Source organism: Pelophylax lessonae, assembly GCF_965119305.1.
Source record: "Pelophylax lessonae genome assembly, chromosome: 8".
Classification (NCBI taxonomy): domain Eukaryota; kingdom Metazoa; phylum Chordata; class Amphibia; order Anura; family Ranidae; genus Pelophylax; species Pelophylax lessonae.
Window position 1 is genome coordinate 55,073,215 of NC_138775.1, and position 22,589 is coordinate 55,095,803.

A 22,589-nucleotide genomic window follows, 5' to 3' on the forward strand; every position below is an offset into this window, starting at 1 on the left:
TTTTTGGCGTGGAGTTCCCCCTTAAGATTCTCACAGCGCAAGTCGCACCGCAACTCGGATCATCCTGATCCGACTTGCGGTGTGCCTTCCATTCAAATCAATAGGCTCCCATAGGGAACCATTGGTTTTAAATGGAAGAAAAAAAAACGTAGAACGTGGCTGAACGTACTTCATCACGTTCGGTCCCGTTTTTGCTTTTGAAACGCCGGAAAACACACGTTCGAACGCAAATAATTGCGTTCCAAAAAACGTCCCTGAACTCAACTGCCTGCAAATGACTGTAAACGATCCTGTGTACATGCTTCTGGAAAAAAAAACGCCCAACTGCTCCTAAACGGCCATTTACAACGTCCCGTGTACATGGAGCCTTAAAGATTTAAAATGGTTGGCAGGTTTGTTTTAAGTTTTCTGCAATGCAGATCAGTGCTTGACAAAACTAACTCCGACATCAGGGTCATGTGAAAGATGTCCTGTAAGATTCAAAACATTCATGGAAGGGAGCAGGGCAGTGCGAATGGCCTGGTGTACTGAAATCAAGTTGGAGGTAGGCATGTGATCATGAATATTGCTCTTGCTGTGACTGGGCCTCTAAAATTAGCAAGTGGTGATAATTACCAGTGGATATTGTACATCAGACAAAAGGAGTGCTTAACATGGAAATCTCCTATAGACACATACGACACAGAGACTAAAAATAATATATATAAATATATATATATATATATATATATATATATATTACACTGCTCAAAAAAAATAAAGAGACACTTTTTAATCAGAGTATAGCATCAAGTCAATTGAATTCCTGGGATATTGATCTGGTCAGTTAAGTAGCAGAGAGGATTGTTAATCGGTTTTAACTGCTTTGGTGTTAATGAAATTATTACTGGGGGGCACTAGATAGGCAACACTGAGAGGACCTCCAAAACAGGAATGTTTAACAGGTGAGGGCCACTGACATTTTTTCCCCTACTCATCGTTTCTAACTGTTTTTCACTAGTTTTGTATTTGGCTAGGGTCAATGTTACCACTGGTAGCATTAGACAATACCTGGACCCTGCAGAGGTTGCACAGGCAGTCCAACTTCTCCAGGATGGCACATCAATACGTGCCATTGCCAGAAAGTTTGCTGTTTCTCCCAGCACAGTCTCAAGCGCATGAAGGAGATTCCAGGAGACAGGCAGTTGCTCAAATGAATGCAATTATGTTTTCACAATAAATTCTGACATTTTTTTTTTTTTATGTATCTGGCATAATTACCTAAATCTGACTTGGTGTCAGCCACTTGCAATCCCTTAGCGCTTGTTTGCACCACGTCTATTGAGCTGCATTTTTCTGCATATTTTGTTTTATGGGTCTATCCGTGTCCTCGGTAATTAGGAAAATGGTTTACCCCTTATTTGTATCACCTGTTTTTTAATTGATGATTGGATTTTTGTGTGTGTATATATTGAGATGTTATATCCATTTTTCTTTGTAATGATTAAGCACAGTCAGTGTGTGAAACGCATCTACCTTGTCACGATTGTCATATTTGGATGTCCAGTCAATAAATCTGGATTTTGACTCAACCTGGAGTGCTGCCAATTCCTTTTCCTTTATCAAGTTTTCACAGAGGCGAGCCGGGGCATGCACCGGTGTGAGTCATCAGGCAATTACACCACCTTGAGCAGTGAGTTCTTGTCTCTTCAATTACATAGAAAACAATGTTGTCTATGTGCCCTGTTCATACTATACATATGTAGCGATGTGCAGAAAAACGTGGCTCAATAGATATGGGGTGAACAAGCCCTCATACAGCAGCACTTATACTGGTATAAGGAGGGAGACGACTGGGGGCCAAACAGGTGTGTGGCATGCAAATGTGCTGAAAGAATATGCTAATAGGAGGAGTAAGAAGATGGTCAAAAAAAAGTGGACACCATGGTTTCCCTTCTATGGCCTATACCTGTAGCAGAAAAGGCAGTGTTGCTTGTCTAACAAGAATGTGTAAATATCAGGAGTTAATGGATAGAAAAAGCAATTCTTTTGCAAGCAAAAGCAGCTTTCTTTCATGCATTTCATCGATGTATTTAGCCATTTGCCTGGAGTTCATCTTTAAAGGTCTTATAGCTCAGTTTTATACTGCAATAGCAGATGTATCTGCACATCCAAAGTGATATTGATGATGCCCTTTCTAAGAGCAGCAGTTAAATTCCACCTTCCCCGACTTCCTGAACTACTGGTGCCTAGGACCTTTGCAGCTAACCAAAATATTATTATCCATAAATGCATTAAAAACAGAAAGAGTAATGTATGGGCTAAACTGCGGCTATTTCAGTACAATAAAAAGTGAACAAACCTTTACAAGAAAGTGGTGAACTTTTCATCAACGTATTATTCTTTCTTATCTATGACTTATATTTTGCATTCAGTAGTTGTTTGTGGCCATCACTTAACTTTAAGAAGTCGAGACAAATAGTTCCTGAATCACCTGCTATATGTTTACCTCTAGGTTTAGCAATTTCTCAAAATTGTAAAAATTGCCTACAGTGGCCTTTACAGTATGAAAGAAAAGCATCCATTTGGCGTTTGAAAGTAAAGGTTTCTGATATATGATTATAGCATTCACCAATGCATTTTCAGAGCTTGCTGTTGAAAATCAGCAGGTTGGTTAAATAGCTGAGCACACAGCTTTTTGCCTTCTCAAACAAGGCGACAAATAATGATGTTGCATCTTACAGCCCAATTTTATCCATAAATATGTAGACTGGTTACCTTGACTTGTGCAATCAGCTTTTTAAATTTTACTCCAGTCTAATTGAAAAATTAAAAAAAATATAAAGCCCACTATACAAAGCTAATGTCAAGATAATATTACCCGTCTCCATCTTTCCATCTAGAGCAGCAGGGCCGTCAAGAACCAAACTTTTTATCTGCAAGAACTCATCCGGCTCATCTCCGCCAACCACAGTGAAGCCAAAACCTCGGGTGCTCTTCCGTAGTTTTGTGTTGATAAATTTGCCTTTTAATTCAGATGGATTCCTGGTGAAGAATGGTTTAGCTAAAAGAGAAAGACAAAAAGTCATACAATTTTAAGCTGAAGTTAAGCTGACAATAAGAGTCAGTATAAAGCCAGAAACAAATAAGGTGGAAAAGAGTTCTGGCAGAAAAGGAAAATAGTGTAACAGGTATTTTCCTTCAGAAGATAACTGCAGTAGACAGTAGACCACCTGTCAGACACAGGGCCCGTGGGCCATTTCATGTGGCACTCGCACTTCTCAGCGGTTGTCATCAGAGAGGACAGAACTCCTCCACCAGAACCTAGGCTTCTCTGTGAAGCCACAGAGAGGCTTGTCTCTTCCCCGCCATCTTTAGCAGTCAGCAGTTGAGGGGAGGACAGAACTCCTACCACAGATCCTGCACCTATTTGCCACCGCACACTCGTATCTGCCTTCCCTGGTCTCAGCATTTAGCAGACTCTGTTAGCTGACTCCTACCCTCCTCTGGTCCTCCTTAGGACCCTGCACTTTCTGCTACCCAGCTCTGTCCCCAGCTTCTCCTGAGCATTAGCGCAAGTTTAAGGGGTTGAACTGTGATGTAAGGGAGGGTGGGGGACTCTTAACTTCGAATGGTGGGTGGTCTCTTAACATCAAATGTAAGGGGGTGGGGTGCTCTGGACATACAGATACAGCCGGACGTTTGAGAGCAACCATAATGCTGATGTGGCCCGTTATAAAACGGAGTTTGACACCCCTACCGTAGATCACAGACTAGCAAATGCAGAATGAAAAGCTGCAGGTAATCATGTCCTAGAGCAGGCCACTTTTTCCCAATGTGTAAAACAAAATCTGCCCCAAAGTCTCAAGGTATAGAAAGGGGCACCTCAAGGACTCAATTCAATATAGTCAGTCACTGAACCACTTTCGTTTCCCTTTGGGCCCCTTTGCCAGTCTGCCTCTAGAGCCCACTGTAATGTTCAGAGACATGCTCACAGATCAGAACACTTTCAGAGATCAATGATGTCTAAGAGAGTCGGAGATCTAGGTGTCTACATAGGAATTTGGGCAGCTAGTGAACAAGTCAGGGGTCCAAAGAAACCCTTCACAAGCCTGGGTGATGTTTACATCTTTTGAGAAAGAATTGTGTTATCCTTACCAAAAAATAATTTTGGACATGTACAGTATTTGTGTAGCATTTGTAGATGGATTGTTAAATTGTTAGGGTTTCTAAACTAAATTTCTATGCATCTGGTCTGATCCTTTTTGCGGTACCTTGACCAATAAGTTGAGATGCCATGTGTTTCTGTGTGTGTTCTAATCTAAATAAGTTCTCAGCTGACAACGAAAGTATCAACCCAAAGATTTTCAATGAGCAGTCAGGAACTTATATTGCCCTTTATTACATAAGAACTCTTGAATCATACCGTGGGTGGAAGGGTCTCTTGCTGGCTCCTTTTTGGGAGTGAGGTGGTTGGGCAGAGTGAGAGGCGGAGGTATGGCAGGCGTATGCTCTCCTGTCCAATCTGTTGGTGTGAAATACATTGAAGAATACAGGTAACTCATACTGTTACTTATACATACACAAACATATGTTGACACAGCTCTGTTCCTGGATGTTGAACATAATTTATTCAGTATGGCAGAAACCAGAGAAGGGATTGCATTACATTGTAACAGTAATCCAGACACAGACAGACTTTGTAAACTATGCCACTTTCATTAATGAACTCCTGAAGGTCTAACTGCTCTTCTTTTGCAAATTCCCTTGAAAGCAAACCTGTATTTACTATAAGGCTACGTTCACATCTTGGCGTTGCTATTACAGGCGTTTTTATGGGAGCTTTTATGGACGTTTTTGCAGGCGTTTTTGTGCAGGCGTTTTTAGATTGACTAGAGACCAATGGAAAACGCTTGTAATCTGCCCAAAAAAGAAGCTCATGTACTTTTTTGAGCGTTGGGCGTTTTGCTTAAAACGTCAAAACGCTCAGATGTGAACAGGGGCCATTGAAATGAATAAGATTTGTCTTGTTGGGTGTTTTGAGAGCTGATCCTAGAGCAGAAAAACGCCCCCAAAACGCCTACATGTGAACGGAGCCTAAAGCTTAATTTTAGGCAGACATGAATAGCATATACCAAAAGGTAACTGCACAAATGTTAATACGCATTATATGATCAAAAGTTGATGGACACTTGACCATCACACCTACACATGACCAAATGTAGGTGGACAGCCTTTCATAGAGTTTAGATGCTTCCAGTGAAGAGTTGCATTATGGCTGCAGTATACAGTACAGTTGTCAGTTAAACAACTGTACTGACAGTTTGGGAAATGCCCTTCTCTGTTCTAGTAGGACTGTGCCCCTGCGTATCAAGCCAGCTCCATAAACAAATGGTTTGATGAGTATGAGTTAGGTCTTCCCCCTCACCCGTAGCAGGCCTCACAAATGCTCTTTAAGCTAAAAAAAAGCACATTACAAAATTTTGGGGAATGACTTCCTAGAAGGGTGGAGACTGTTGAATGCCTGGGGAGGGGGCTTCATATTGGTTTTGGAATGAAGAACAAGCTAATATTGAAATGATGGTCAGGTGTCCACAAGCTTCAGTAGGGTTCCCCAGACATCTGGAGCTCTAATATGCATGTAGTGCATCGATGCCAGTGGGAAGTTCCACCCATTCCTGTATGTCACCAACCGTCACCAAAGGTCCATCACTATCAGTGCCATGTTTAAATATTTACAGCTTGCAATTGATAAATACATTTACTATTTAATCAAGGTGCTACATTACAATAATCACAATTTTTTCTGCCCTCAAAAGCCGGCCATAGACTGTTCTCGGCTGGTTCAGCAGGAACCGTATGAGATTCAAAGCATGCATGGGCAAGCTGATTATACCCAACATCAATCGACTTGGGTACAACCAGCATGCCAGATTTTTACATGCAGTTTTTATCAGTGGCTAAAGTCTAATCTATGGCTGGCTTAAAGGATAATTTTACCTTTGGGACCATGTTCCACTGCCCCCCGCCCCTGTGGGAACAGTATGGGGAGAAGTTCCCAGTACTAGCTGTCAATGCTTGAAAACAGCGTGGCCATGCGGGGCTCCACCTACATGACCGAATAACACACACACACACACTCTGTGTGTCCAAACGAACTACAACCCCGACATCCTTAGCGGCTGTCAGCTTGTAGATTTCAATAAACGACCACAGTGCTGTGGAGCGCTGTAGTAGTTCGTTAAGGCTTCCTGTCAGTGAGTATCAGCTTGTCCGTACAGGATGAATTAAGCCGATACACTGGCAGTGTGCAGGAGACCTGCATGGCATCAGCAATCTGCTGCTCACTGGTGCAATGCTTTAAAAGCCACTACTACAAAAAATGAATGCACATTTTTTTACCTGTGCATTTATTATTTTTTGTAGAAAGGTGAACTTATCCTTTAAGACTTCATTCACACCTATGCAAGCGTGTTGGTGCACATGCATTTTTGCACATCGCATTTAGGGCAGGCCATTAATTTTAATGGGCTGCCCTGAATGCGAATATCACACAAAAAAGTACATGACCATTTTTTCCCCCCCCCCCGCTGCACCAAAATGCATTTTGGTGTAGTGAAAGTGTACGCATTAGCAAGGTGCATTGGGTGCCACCGCCACACGCCTACCTGTTTTCTGTGCATTCCCGCAATGCACAAATGTGAACCTAACCGGGATTGTCCCTTTTTTATTTTAAATCTTAGCATAAAGAAAAAGTAGTAGCAAAAAAGCGCTGGCGGGTTAACCAGTTATTTTTTTGCATATGATGCTTCATGGTCTTTTTAACCGGGTTTGTTCATGGTGTATGAAGCTGATCTCCAAGCAGATATCAAAAATGTCCTGCCCTGCCAGACAGGACTGTGCGGCAGAGCTGTCATTTATCAGGTACACAGCTTCTATATATATATATATATATATATATCTATATATATATATGACATCTGTGTATCTAGCCATTTGTACATGCACTTTATCACATTTTTCATGTTCTCCAATCAAAGTGTATTGGGGCCAAAACACGTAACTCTGCCCCAAAAGAAACCAATGAATGTTTTTGAGTGCATGATATGGGAAGATCTGTCAGCTCTAGTTCTAAAAATCTGCATTAGGTTGTATAATATAATGTAATCAGGATGCTGAGGAAATGCATTGCAAATTTATTAGATGAGCAGAATTAACTTTGAAATAATCACATCAAAAATGGCTACAGTAGTCCTATATTAACGCTACAGGAAAATGGCGATCACATTTTTTATTTATGTTACTAAGGTAAAGGAATTGAAGCACAGTATATAAAGGTGGCTGTCATGTCCAACAGCCATCCCCTGATGAAGTCATGTGTTTAATGATGTAACGTGTAAGGCAAGGCTGATTATGTCAAGCAGTATGACAGGAAGTTTGCGATCCCCTATCTTGTGAGTGTCTGGAGACCAGGACCCTTAAGGGGAAAGAGGTTTCTGGTCTCCAGTGCATCAGATATGCACTTTTAAATGTGAGTTTTTAATTTACTCTTTTAAAAATACTATTGGAAATGTTTTACGCTATGATACTCTATATTAATTTTTAGTTTTGGTGGAAGAAATGGACTATGATGAAGGAGTATAGAGATGGATTAAATACCTGAGATAATTGGATCTGGAGAAACATCTGAACTTACACCTACCCAGGTTAAAGGAAAAAGAGTTATTTGACCTATTATTAATTTGGGTCAAATACTGGAGGTGAGGGTATACATATTTGTCAAGGAAGGGAAGAGCACTACAGTTGGTAAAACAATCACGAGTGAAATATATGGATTGTAAATTAATCGATCAATGTGCATGAATTAATTAAGAAATGAATAACATCTTTGGCACGTTTATATATCAGCACTGATTATTTGAGCCACACATACTACATAGGAGAACTATTCAGGGCTTACTGACTGATTACTGACATTCCTTTATAAAGAAGGACATTATGCATGTTATTTAAGTGAATATTTTATTGATGGCATTTGTTATTTTGATGTTGGTTTTGTCATGTAGGTTTTATTTTGAGCATGTTTGATCACATATTATAAGACAGTGCTGCACTGAGATAACGATACATATTCTGATGCATATGTGGAAACGCATTTAATGGTAGCTGCAGTCTAAACGCATTTCAGTTACAAGCTTTAAAGAGTAACTACACATTTGTTGAGAAAATTCCACTTCATATCATTCAGGTGTGAATGAGGCCTAGAGTTGAACAAGAACCTCTCTCATTTCAGTGTTGGGATTAGGTTTATGTATAAAGATTATAAAATCTCATGTGCAGAGCTATATGAACCCTCTTGTACAGAACTGAAATGTAACTGTACTGCCTCCCTTTATTTTATTTTAAAACTGTTGAACTGTTGGTGATATATATATATATATATTAGGGATCAACTGATTATCGGCGGGGCCAATATGCACTTTCCCCAAAATATCGGAATCGGCCCCTGAGGTTACCGCTATTGCCGATATTTCGGGAAAGTGCTTGTACAGGAGTGATGCCTGCAGGTAGAGGCATCACCCCAGTACTGGCGTCCATAGCTGACGGTTGGCTGTCTTGTAATAACAACCGATGCGGCTAAGAAGCCACTCGGCTGTCATTACAAGGAGCGGGAGGGGACGTCTCCCCCCTCCCGCTGCCTTCCACGGCTCACCCGGGTCTGCCGTCCCACCGGGAGACCCGGGCATCCTACCTGCACGGCTGCCGAAGAGAAGACCCGATCAAAGCCGCATTAGGCTCTGGTCGGGTCTTCATGTAAAAAACCCGGAAGTGATCTCATGTCATCACTTCCGGGTACTCGGCGGCAAATTAAGAAAAATGCGAGCATTCAAAACTGCCAAATTTGGCATTTTGAATGCTTTTAAGTGCAGAGGAGGGGTTTGGGGTCTTTTAGACCCCCAGATCCCTCCACAATAGTACCTGTGAAAAATAAAAAAAAATAAAACTTTTTTTTAAATGTCCGAAAATATCGGCCAATACCGATATCCGATGAGCAAAATATCGGTATCGGCACTAAAAAACGATATCGGTCGATCACTAATATATATATATACCATATATATATATAAAATTTAGGAAGCACCAAAGGTAAAGGTCCTAATGTTATAGTAATTTGTATTAGGATAGCTGCTTTAGTAGGTTCACCTTATCTTTTTATTTAGGTGTGTGCTCTTATCTATTATCATATCATTATGTACAGTATAAAGATGACTACATCAGAGTTAAAGGAGGACAGATTTGGTTAACAGCTTTTAGAAATTCACATCCCTATTACACGCAAGGCACAATACAGTACAGATGACTTGTATACATACAACGTATAGAGACATATTGCTAATGCTCAGTACAAAAATCAGCATAACAATGTAAATACTGCACAATATAATGTGCAAACATCTGACAACTCCTCGGTTAAACGTGCTAATGCAAATGATGCCGGCGTCTAGGGATTTGTTTCAGTTTGCAGTCTGTTCTGGAGACGTTCTTCTAGCTGTCCTCGGAGCTGTGCATTATTTGGCTCAGGGAGCCCCCCTGTGGAGTAAGTACTCAGGGTGACCTTAGCAAAGCAATACTTAGAAACTAGACTGAAAGCACAGAGAAGGAGAGGCTTAATGGGAAGCAAAGCACAACACAACACACCAACTGTGCAGCTACACGGTGGTGCAATAGGACATGGGGGGCTTATTTAATGTACAATCTCTTCACTAGCTGACAATCACAGAGGCTACAGTCCACATGTCTGAGGCCCTTTTCACACAGGAGATTCGCCAATCCATTTTTGGCTGGTGATTGGACAGATCAAAAACAGACTGAAATGTAACCCTACGCGAGCCCGGATGTTAGTCGCTGTGCATTCATTTACATCCGGGTCCGCTAAGGCTCATCAAGGTAAAGAAATTTGCATCCAGGTTCCTTATTGCAACCCTGAAAAGGATACAGGTGAACACAGGTCTGTTTACATCTGGCTGCCAAAATGGATCACATGAGTCTGTTTTTCCTCCATCAGAGGATGGAGGAAAAAACTGAAATGACACGAATGGCAAATATGTGGCATCTATTTCTGTTCTGATTCAGCAAGGGATCAGTCCAGGATCCCAGTATCTTCAGCTGAAACAGAACAGAGGATTGCCCATGTGAAAGGAGCCTAGAGCCAGCCATAGATGGATCGAATCTCAGCTGGTTCAGCACGGCCTGGCTGAGATTCGATCCATCTACGGGCAGGCTGGTTTGATCAGTAAAAAAAAAACAAAACGATTAATCCTGCCAGAAATCCAGCAGGCTGATAACTTTCTGTGGTATGCGGACAATGATGCACTAAAATCTGTGGATTACAGACCCCCCCCCCCCCCATCTCATTGAGATAAGACGTGGGGAAGCGGTTCTGTAGTCCTGTACTAGGGTACCAATGCTGCTCCTCCATAGATTGATGAGTGAGTGTTGTTATCCTAGGATAGTAAGTGTTACTGGAAGGATAACTGAATTTTTAGGCTTGACAAAGGAAAGATGTAGCAGCCCACCCAACCCTGATATCACAGGCTTATTGTGACAGTTGCATCTCTTCTCATTGTGGCTGTCTATGCTGCTGGCTTGTCCGCTAATCCCTGGCTGGGCTGGAAGTCTATACTGAGCACACTGCTGCATATCATGCTCAGCTGCATCCACCTGTCATCCATCTAATGTTTGCCAACCTGCTTGGGCTCTTGTATGCTGTTCATCCAGAATTTATTATGCAAGTGTGCTATGGTCAATAAAATGTTGTTTTTTTGCAATTTAGCCTACTCCAGCGCCCTGTGCTTACTCTTTTCCATTGTGTTTTGAGATCCATACCTGATCTGACGGAGGAGCTAGAGGAGTTTCTTGGACCTCTCCCATTCCATTCTCATCTCTTGTTTGGGATTCTTTTTTGGACTTTATATTTTTGGCTATGGGCACATTTGCTTAAAAGCGCCGAGTAAGCGGTTCACCCTTTTTCTTTTTAGTTTTTAGTTTTAATTGGATCACTGATTTTTGTATGTTGTTCCTGAATGATCATGCGGTGGCAGCAGAATGGAGCCTTGACTGAAGGCCAAGGTCATTCCGTGCATGCACAGCTGCATGAATGAACCATTCAGGGCCAACATGTACACATCAATAGAGTGAAATCAGTGGTGGCAGCTGATAAGAGTTACCCTTTAAACTTCTATGTTTGTTCTTTAGTCCCTGATAGAGTTTCTCTTTTAAGTTTCTCTGTTTCCCAACCTCTATGTGTTCTAGCATATGTCTCTGTATAAATGTAACTAGATGATAAACCTGGCATAGTATTGTGTGAATGCAAATAACTTCTGATAAAGGCACAATTTCCCACAAGAAAAGCTAAATCAATGGCTAGTGTTTTAGATGATTTATCCATGACTTATGAATATGCTAAAATGTATACTCCTTTTGTAAGTGTTTATTATTGGTTAAAGGTCATTTTATACCTGCCCACTTGCTTTCACATTTAGGTTTTTACACAATGAATAAAGCTTTTAGATTTGGAACACTACGGTGTGTCTGATCTTTTCCAGGGTACCCGTGGTAAGAACCCCAGGTTGAATGGGAGAGTGAGTGAACCCTGACTGAAGTTAACTCTTACAGCAGCCATGTTGGCTACGTTGGCCTAGAGCCACAGTCAGGGCTGCTGATAAGGCAGTACAGCCAGCCCTTCTGTACTGGGTCCAGGCCCCATCAGTTCAAAAGGGGGGGGGCAGGCACCTGCTGGTCAGGAGGTCCGGCTGAACTGTCTTATTGCAGACATCCATCCTCTCCTGCCTTCCCCTGCAGTACTGCCGGTTTCTTCTCCTTTTTCCTCCTCTAGCTGCACTGCAGGGGGATTGGTTCTAGAATATGTGCCCCTTCCATCAGCTGTCTGGGCCCCTCTGTGTGCCCCTTTTCCTCGCAGCGCTGCCAGCTTCCCTCTCCTACCCCACCAACAGCTGATGCGGGCACAAAGGTGGATGTTTCAAGAGAGAGCAGGGGAAGGGGCCAGTAAGTATGTCATTTACTGGCCCCTCCTGTCTATTCAGCACTAAAGCATAGTAAATAGTGTTTACTGTGCTTCAGTTTGTGAATGAGCAGGAAGCCTCAGAGTGCATCCCATTCATTTATCGGTGCAGCTGAGGCTACAGAGAAAATAAATCTATTTTCTCAGTCATTTTTGGACGGGGGCCCTGTCAGGTAGGCTGTACGGGGCCCTGTGATTTCTAACAGCAGCCCTGGCCGCAGTAGTAGGGGGCCAACCAGCTCTGAATACAGCACTGTTTTATTTATTTTTTAAGCTACTGAATGCATTTCAAAATCCTACTGCCAGGCGCAGTTGTGTGAACGGGTCCCATAGGCTCCTATAGTGCTGTGTGCAGAGCTGTAGAAAATTATAGACTGTTTGCAGCATTTGCATGTATACAAGCCCTAAACAGACAAGACACCGGGGAAAAAAAAGCATGTATTGCAGAGATATACAGAATATGGTTTTAATTTATTTTGCTCTGAAATACACCTGCAGACTATCCCGAGCCCAACCTTTGCTCTACACATAATCTTCTACTTCACACTCTTGCTTATAGGACTTGTTGTAAGGCAACAGATTCACCATCAAAGGAACTTAGAAAACTGATTTCTTCAGGCAAGCACACAATCTAATGGAAGATGTTCTCTTCACCTCCGATTCAGCACTATTTCCTCCTCCACTATCTGACAAAGCACACACTGTCTCTTATAAAGCTTTGTTTCTGTGTATTCCTCTAGATAGTAAACTTGGGCTCTGAAGACTTTCTCTTCTATTGTTCCATGTTTTATTATATAACTGTATGAACTTGATTTTGGAAATGTTTTCTGTATTCTCTTTTTTGTTCCACCTTGCTGATATCACCATGGACTCGTGCACATGGGCTTGAGTAAAATACTCCATCTGCACTGGATCTTGCTGGCAGAAACATCCAGCAAACAATACGCATGTAATAGCGCTTAACTTACCGTATTTTCCGGCGTATAAGACGACTGGGCGTATAAGACAACCCCCCTAATTTTCATCTACTGGTAATACTTATACTTAGGTTACCTTGGAGATATTATACTTGGCGTATAAGACGACCCCCCCATTTTTGGGGGATTTTTTTGAGGTTCAAAAGTAGTCTTATACGCCAGAAAATACAGTACTTGTGTTTATGTGCATTTAACTCTCCATTCGCTCCTCCAACCGCATTTACATATGTTTATATGCATTTACAACCATAGAGGTGTAAATTGCACCAAAATTCTCACCTCAAATGCAGGATGTGGGCATTTTTTAAAAATCCAGAACTGCAGGCAATTTTTAACAGACTGCGAGCAGGCAGGCGATTATCGCAGAAGAGAAATGCAATGTCTTTTCTGCAATAAAACACACCCACCCGCCTGCTCGCAGTCTTCTGCGCATGCGTAGCCCAGCTTACATCACTGGCACAGTCCCAGTGTGTCGGGGTGACTGACTCCTATGCATGATTTATGTCATTCGGCACCAGCCAATGGAGATGCCCAAAGACCGACACTGGCAAGGAACACAGACCATTAGAGAGGAGGTAAGTATGGTGTCTTTAGTTTCCCTTTTTTGGTCACTAAATGCTGTTATGTGCATAAACAAAATGGCTATAACAGAGCTCTGTTGAGATATGTAAAAGTTTAAAGAATGCTGTATAGATCTGAAAGTGGCACCCACGTGCATGCGCCTTCATTTGCACAGCGCCTCATAACTTTTGGCACTAAACTGTAGTCTTTTATATGTGAAAATGATATGCACAGGAAATAGATCAGCTTAACAAGATTTTGGTAAAACCTTGTTTTTTTTATTTATTTTTTATTAATAATTTGTAACTTTATGTTACAGGGGGTGGTGGGTCCATATTTGTTTTGCTGCACATCTTATCTCACACAAATTCTACCAGATGGGGAAGTTCGTCTGAAAGCAACAAACCATCTGCAGCCTTTAATAAATTAAAAAAAAAAAAAAAAACACAATGCTCTTAGTAATGCGTTAGCCTTTGTCTAGGTTTTATGACAAATTAGTAAACTTGGGAGAAGAACATTATTTCGTTTTATTTTTTTTACTCAGGGTGAGAAAATATGACTTTTTTTTTTAAATCATAATGTGATTTGGTAATGCTGTCATGTGATCTAAATACATTTTCTACCCAAAAGTGGTATTTGGGTAATAAGTTGCTTCTTATACACTAAGTTCCTGGCTTTGCCTCCCCCCTCCCCCTCCCCCCTCCTCACTCTCCCTGCAGATGCGGATTACCTGATACTGCAAATATTAAATGTGAAATCTATAGGTCTTTCCAGGAATTTCTGAAGGACATCACATACAAGCCAAGATAGCAAGCAATTGTGCTGCAAGTTTGAAAATGACTTGCTAAGCTATTGCTAGACTTGCCAGGCTCCACAATTTTGTTGCAAAATTGCAGAAAGTCCGCATTGCATGACTCCAGATCAACTTTCTTTGCAAACATTCTGCAAGTCTTCTGCACGTTCTGGTCAGTTATGGTGTGCAATAGTCATCCCACCACAGGGGTCACTGTGACTTGCAGAGCTCTTGCTGTAGACTCACCACTGCAACTTTGTTCCTGCTATAAACTTGCCAGCGCACATGTTCTACAAAATGGAAAAGTGTCACCTAGAACTTGTGCTTCAAGTGCTCTGCAAGTGTACAACATGCCAGTGAAAATGTGCAGCAAGTTAACAAGACTGACAATTTAACACTACCACAGATTTGTGGCAAGTTATCCTTGCTATCTGGAAACTATGATGAAGGGGATTTTGTAAACCCCTGAAATGTGTTGGCTTCCTTATCTAATAATGAACTATTGTGGACCATTTGTCTGATACCCAAATGCCATCTACTGTCTCAACACCCCCTCTCTCATTTGGGGGTCCTTTGTTCAACTAACAGGATGGTCTCATAATATTGGACATTAGCAACTGGAGATTTCAGTGTCTCTTATGTATGAACTAATTACTAAAACCACACAGGGATCCCAACTCTTCCTTACTCTACCCAAAACCAAAAAAAGTTTGAGCTTTAGATAGACTTTAGAGCAGGGATCCTCAAGCTACGGCCCTCCAGCTGTTGCAGAACTACACATACCATGAGGCATTGTAAAACTCTTACATTCCCAGACATGACTGGGCATGATGGGAATTGTAGTTCCTGAACAAATGGAGGGCCATAGTTTGAGGACTGCTTTAGAGCTTAACTTCAGCCAAAATCTCTTTTTCATTTTGATTAGTGGGAAAGGGTTAGCGGCTCTGTTAGGTTATTATTGTGATCTGTGTTTTTCTTCGGAAGATTTTGCGACATGAAGTGAGGGTGAATCTCTCTAACGGGGACACAGATAAAAACAAAAACCCATTTTGAGTGGAGTGAGTAAAGGTTAGAACTCCTGACAAGGTTCTGAACCAGCAACGACCTCAACCCCCCCCCCCCCCCCCCAATTATTTTACAGATGTCAGAGGGACAGGAATTGAGGGACTACCCCAAAGGGGTTTAAATACATATATAAAAATCTAAGGGGAAAAATACATATGTACAAACCTGGCAGAATGGTAAAGCCAAAATCTTGCTAAAAATAACAAGATAAAAATCAATACACCATTAAAAGATAAAAAAACAAAACCGTGTTTGTGGCAATATTCAAGTTTGATCTAGAGATTTCCCCTGCAGTACTGTTTCCAGCCAATAGATGTCTTCAGCATGAGAATTTGCATCATTCAACCCCCCTCTGATCCAAGTTTGTCCTGGACCCACTCCCAGGCTGTGACTGGACAGTGAAAGGAGTAGTAGTACAGTGATGAGCTCATCTCTCTCATCTTTCTGTCACACTGCTTTATCTACCTATCAGAATCTTTCTTGGCAGCATGTGAGCAGTCTGCAAAAGGGGGTGCAAACAAGCTGATACCAGGTCCAAAATTTAGGTACTTACACTGGTTTTATTAAAAAAAACAAAAACAAAAAAAAAAGAGTACAGTATATAACTGAAAAGAAATAGCTTTATGTTAATTGGCAAATGCATAAAAACCGTTAAAACCATCTAGCGCTTCCTTCTCAAACATCTCCACACATACAGAAGAGTGTCTTCCTTACTAGACGAGGACAGATTTACAGTTTCACATTCACAGATAAAGGCATGAAAGTCTCTCACGCCATATGTAGAAGTCACAGTCTGTAAGATTATCTGAAACTGTTTTTACACCCAAGCTGTGTGCAGACGCTAAGGGCCAATTTGTCCTGCCTGACGGGCTTCGTTTTTACTGGTAAAGGAAACATACAAAGGACAGAAACCTTATAGAGTGCCTTGCAAAAGTATTCGGCCCCCTTAAACTTTTCGACCTTTTGCCACATTTCAGGCTTCAAACATAAAGATATAAAACTGTAATTTTTTGTGAAGAAACAACAAGTGGGACACAGTCATGAAGTGGAACGGCATTTATTGGATATTTCAAACTTTTTTAACAAATCAAAAACTGAAAAATTGGGCGTGCAAAATTATTCAGCCCCCTTAAGTTAATACTTTGTAGCGCCACCTTTTGCTGCGATGACAGCTGTAAGTCGGTTGGGGTATGTCTCTATCAGTTTTGCACATCGAGAGACTGAAATTTTTGCCCATTCCTCCTTGCAAAACAGCTCGAGCTCAGTGAGGTTGGATGGAGAGCGTTTGTGAACAGCAGTTTTCAGTTCTTTCCACAGATTCTCGATTGGATTCAGGTCTGGACTTTGACTTGGCCATTCTAACACCTGGATATGTTTATTTGTGAACCATTCCATTGTAGATTTTGCTTTATGTTTTGGATCATTGTCTTGTTGGAAGACAAATCTCCGTCCCAGTCTCAGGTCTTTTGCAGACTCCATCAGGTTTTCTTCCAGAATGGTCCTGTATTTGGCTCCATCCATCTTCCCATCAATTTTAACCATCTTCCCTGTCCCTGCTGAAGAAAAGCAGGACCAAACCATGATGCTGCCACCACCATGTTTGACAGTGGGGATGGTGTGTTCAGGGTGATGAGCTGTGTTGCTTTTACGACAAACATAACGTTTTGCATTGTTGCCAAAAAGTTCGATTTTGTTTTCATCTGACCAGAGCACCTTCTTCCACATGTTTGGTGTGTCTCCCAGGTGGCTTGTGGCAAAACTTTAAACGACACTTTTTATGGATATCTATAAGAAATGGCTTTCTTCTTGCCACTCTTCCATAAAGGCCAGATTTGTGCAGTATACGACTGAATGTTGTCCTATGGACAGAGTCTCCCACCTCAGCTGTAGATCTCTGCAGTTCATCCAGAGTGATCATGGGCCTCTTGGCTACATCTCTGATCAGTCTTCTCCTTTTATGAGCAAAAAGTTTAGAGGGATGGCCAGGTCTTCGTAGATTTGCAGTATTGTGATACTCCTTCCATTTCAATATTATCGCTTGCACAGTGCTCCTTGGGATGTTTAAAGCTTGGAAAATCTTTTTGTACCCAAATCCGGCTTTAAACTTCTCCACAACAGTATCTCGGACCTGCCTGGTGTGTTCCTTGTTCTTCATGATGCTCTCTGCACTTTAAACGGACCTCTGAGACTATCACAGTGCAGGTGCATTTATACGGAGACTTGATTACACACAGGTGGATTCTATTTATCATCATTAGTCATTTAGGTTAACATTGGATCATTCAGAGATCCTCACTGAACTTCTGGAGAGAGTTTGCTGCACTGAAAGTAAAGGGGCTGAATCATTTTTCACGCCCAATTTTTTTTCTTATTTGTTAACAAAGTTTGAAATATCCAATAAATTTTGTTCCACTTCATGATTGTGTCCCACTTGTTGTTGATTCTTCACAAAAAATTACAGTTTTATATCTTTATGTTTGAAGCCTGAAATGTGGCAAAAGGTCGCAAAGTTCAAGGGGGCCGAATACTTTTGCAAGGCACTGTAGCGCCGACTTTTTATCTTAAGCATTCAGGCTCGAGGGTTGTCATCCAGGCCGCACCACCTAGTGGCGTGCTTACCTGGAACAAGCATGCAGTCAGTGAAATGTCCATTATCTGAACTCTCCACTTCTATATGTGCTTCCAGGTCATTGATATAAAACTTAACATGAGGAACTTGCACCTCTTAAAACAAGTCAGCAACTCCCATATTTCTATTCTGGCAGGTTCAATTTTTTTATAAACACACAAGTAAATCCTCTGATGAAGGGACAGCGTGGAGCCGTGCTGTCTGTGTCTATAGACACAGGCAGTGCAGCTTGGGATGGAGCCTACAGGTGTGCCATGATAGGAAGTGGCTTTCTTTGGCAGCACACCGAGAAAAGGGGGAGCAAGGAGCACCAGCAGGTTACCCGAGAGGAGGGAGTTTGGGGCCACCCTGTGAAATTCATTGCACAGAGCAGGTTAGTATAAATCAGTTTATTTTTTTTTTAAAAATTGAGTTTACAATCAATTTACCAATCTTCAACTCAAAAATAGAATGAGCTGTGTGAAAGATTGTTGGACGAACAGTGACTGCATCCAATCCAATATACAGAATACAATAGCTGGCAAAGGGAGATTCCTCCATCTAAGCGGTTAAGTGTGGATAGGGAAATCAATCAGATTTCCCTTTTTAAGCCCACAAGCTGAACAAAAGCAATCTTTGCATGTATGGTTCACCTAAGTAAAGCTGGCCCTATTTAATCACTTCCTGCCCGTATGATATCTATGACGTCCTTGGGTTGAAGTGGTTAAAATGGATGATGCCTGCAGGAATCATCCCGGTATCAACATTTTCAACCGGTGCTTCCCGCAGCTGCCTTTCCAGGGCTCTGTTGTCTGATCACGGAGCCCGGGAGCAATGTGACCAGTGGTGACGTTGTTCCTCCCTCTCTGTGACCCCGGAAACCAGGAATGAAGAGGATTTTGTCACTTCTGGTTTCGGCTCTTTGTTTACTTGGACATTAGCGGCCTGCAAAGCAGCCGATCCGACCAATCTGTGTCTGATCAGCTGCACTGGAGGCCAGAGGAGGGATATGAGGTCTAATAGACCTCAGAGCTCTCCATAAAGAGGACCTGTCAGGTTGTTCATCCCTGGTAAAAGCAATAAAAAAAAAAAAAAGTTCTAAATAAAATAAATAAAAAGAAAAATGTAAAGTGCACCCTCCCCCTGTGCTTACATATAAACGCAAATGCATACGCAAGTCCGGCACATTTATGTAAACAGTGATCGCAACATTAGAGCGAGAGCAATCATTTTAGCTCCAGACCTCCTGTGTAACTTTAAGCTGGTAACCTGTAAAGGCTTTTAAAGCTTCAGCTAATGGGGATTTTTAAGTACTGTAGGTTTTTGGCTTTACACAGATGTACGGAATATTAAAAGCATGACATGTTTTAAGTGATTTTAAAGTCTCCTTTTTTTTTTTCTTTTTAATTAAAAATAACAAACATGTTATACTTACCTGCTCTGTGAAGTGGTTTTGCACAGAGCAGCCTCCTCTTATTGGGTCCCTCTTTGGTGCTCCCGGCCCCTCCCTCCTGCTGAGTGCCCCCCACAGTAAGCAGCTTGCTATGGGGCACCCAAGCCAAGGCTCAGCTCCCTGTGCCCATTTAGACATGGAGCTGTGGCCAGGCCCGCCCCTTTTTCTCCTCAATGGCTGGCTGACTTTGACAGACAGCAGTGGGAGCCAAGGGCGCCATGCTGCTGTCTCAGCCAATGAAGAGGGGAGTCCCAGGCAGAGGAGACACAACTGCAACATCGATGGATCTAGATGGGGGAAGTATTAGGGGGGCTGAGGGGGACTGCTGCACGCAGAAGGTTTTTTATTTTTTTAATGCATAGAATGCATGAAGATAAAAACCTTCTGACTTTACAACCACTTTAAGTATCTTTTTACTTGGAGTAACATCATCTTTTTAATATTTTACAAAAAAATTAGGTATTATATTGCGTTTGTGTGCAATAAAGTTAATTAAAGTGTATTTAAAAAAATAAATAAATTGCGTTTGAAAAACCGCTGCGCATAAACCGTGTGACATAAAAAATTGCAATACCCACCATTTTATTCTCGAGGGTCTCTGCTAAAATATATATACAGTGGGTACGGAAAGTATTCAGACCCCCTTAAATTTTTCACTCTTTGTTATATTGCAGCCATTTGCTAAAATCATTTAGGTTCATTCTTCTTCCTCATGAATGTACACATAGCACCCCATACTGACAGAAAAACACAGAATTGTTGACATTGTTGCAGATTTATTAAAAAAGAAAAACTGAAATATCACATGGTCCTAAGTATTCAGACCCTTTGCTCAGTATTTAGTAGAAGCCCCCTTTTGATCTAATACAGCCAGAAGTCTTTTGGGGAAAGATGCAACAAGTCTTTCACACCTGGATTTGGGGATCCTCTGCCATTCCTCCTTGCAGATCCTCTCCAGTTCTGTCAGGTTGGATGGTAAACGTTGGTGGACAGCCATTTTTAGGTCTCTCCAGAGATGCTCAATTGGGTTTAAGTCAGGGCTCTGGCTGGGCCATTCAAGAACAGTCACGGAGTTGTTGTGAAGCCACTCCTTCGTTATTTTAGCTGTGTGCTTAGGGTCATTGTCTTGTTGGAAGGTAAACCTTCGGCCCAGTCTGAGGTCCAGAGCACTCTGGAGAAGGTTTTTGTCCAGGATATCCCTGTACTTGGCCGCATTCATCTTTCCCTCGATTGCAACCAGTCGTCCTGTCCCTGCAGCTGAAAAACACCCCCACAGCATGATGCTGTCACCACCATGCTTCACTGTTGGGACTGTATTGGACAGGTGATGAGCAGTGCCTGGTTTTCTCCACACATACCGCTTAGAATTAAGGCCAAAAAGTTCTATTTTGGTCTCATCAGACCAGAGAATCTTATTTCTCACCATCTTGGAGTCCTTCAGGTGTTTTTTTAGCAAACTCCATGCGGGCTTTCATGTGTCTTACACTGAGGAGAGGCTTCCGTCGGGCCACTCTGCCATAAAGCCCCGACTGGTGGAGGGCTGCAATGATGGTTGACTTTCTACAACTTTCTCCCATCTCCTGACTGCATCTCTGGAGCTCAGCCACAGTGATCTTTGGGTTCTTTTTTACCTCTCTCACCAAGGCTCTTCTCCCCCGATAGCTCAGTTTGGCCGGACGGCCAGCTCTAGGAAGGGTTCTGGTCGTCCCAAACGTCTTCCATTTGAGGATTATGGAGGCCACTGTGCTCTTAGGAACCTTAAGTGCAGCAGAAATCTTTTTGTAACCTTGGCCAGATCTGTGCCTTGCCACAATTCTGTCTCTGAGCTCTTCAGGCAGTTCCTTTGACCTCATGATTCTCATTTGCTCTGACATGCATTGTGATCTGGAAGGTCTTATATAGACAGGTGTGTGGCTTTCCTAATCAAGTCCAATCAGTATAATCAAACACAGCTGGACTCAAATGAAGGTGTAGAACCATCTCAAGGATGATCAGAAGAAATGAAAAGCACCTGAGTTAAATATATGAGTGTCACAGCAAAGGGTCTGAATACTTAGGACCATGTGATATTTCAGTTTTTCTTTTTTAATAAATCTGCAACAATGTCAACAATTCTGTGTTTTTCTGTCAGTATGGGGTGCTATGTGTACATTCATGAGGAAGAAGAATGAACTTAAATGATTTTAGCAAATGGCTGCAATATAACAAAGAGTGAAAAATTTAAGGGGGTCTGAATACTTTCCGTACCCACTGTATATCTATCTATCTATCTATCTATCTATCTATCTATCTATCTATCTATATATATATATATATATATATATATATATATATATATATATATATATATATGATGTTTTGGGGTTCTACATAATTTTCTAGCAAAAGAATATATATATATATAAATTTTTTTTTTTACATGGAGGAGAGAAATGTCAGATTTGGCATTGCTGGTAACTGGTTTAGTACAGTCCTAACTCAGAATGATGCCAGCTCCATTTCTAATCATCGACTAGTTAGGAAATCTCAATCAATAGGTAGGAATAACGAGCACCTCGGACCTTTGCTCATGATCGTGAACACTCTTTCATCAGCCCCCAATACCATCCAATTATTTCAAGTGAAGCTTGATTATTGGCATCAATAGCATTTATCATCCTATGTGGAGTGACCTTAAAAAGTTTGACTTGACTGGCTACTACAGGCAGCAAACGCTTGGTTTTCTATCCGAGCAAAGATGGTTCACTCACCTTCTGTCTGCTGCTGTCCAAGCTGCTTCTTTCGTTTGGCTTCGAGAACTGGGTTTTCATACTGTGTTTTCCTGTTTATGTGGCTGTAAAGGAAGGCAACATGACGTCAGTGGGGGAAAAAACACCTATTAATGGACAGGAATAAAGTCCGCCGAGGACAAGGAAGTTTACACAAATAAAAATAACTACTTTACCATTAGCAGTAGGAAGTGAGATGGGACTAATTCACAAGGGGGGCATTCACACTTGCTGCCACACGGAGATTACATGAATGAACCTCTAAATGAGCAATGACATGCGAATGGGCACAATTAGCTGTGA

At 41.7% G+C, this 22,589-nt stretch overlaps 1 protein-coding gene across 8 annotated transcripts in view; it reads right to left on the bottom strand.

Moving 5' to 3' along the window:
• The window catches only part of MAGI1 (membrane associated guanylate kinase, WW and PDZ domain containing 1), a gene marked incomplete at its 5' end in the record, with an annotated part of 797,934 nt that overhangs the window by 117,110 nt on the left and 658,235 nt on the right, over window positions 1-22,589 (bottom strand). For all 8 annotated transcript variants that reach the window (XM_082266002.1, XM_082265998.1, XM_082266000.1 and 5 more), the window contains 3 exons: window positions 2,861-3,043; window positions 4,406-4,504; window positions 22,269-22,351. In XM_082266002.1, the coding sequence (XP_082122128.1) occupies window positions 2,861-3,043; window positions 4,406-4,504; window positions 22,269-22,351 (365 nt within the window). The remainder of the gene's footprint in view (window positions 1-2,860; window positions 3,044-4,405; window positions 4,505-22,268; window positions 22,352-22,589) is intronic.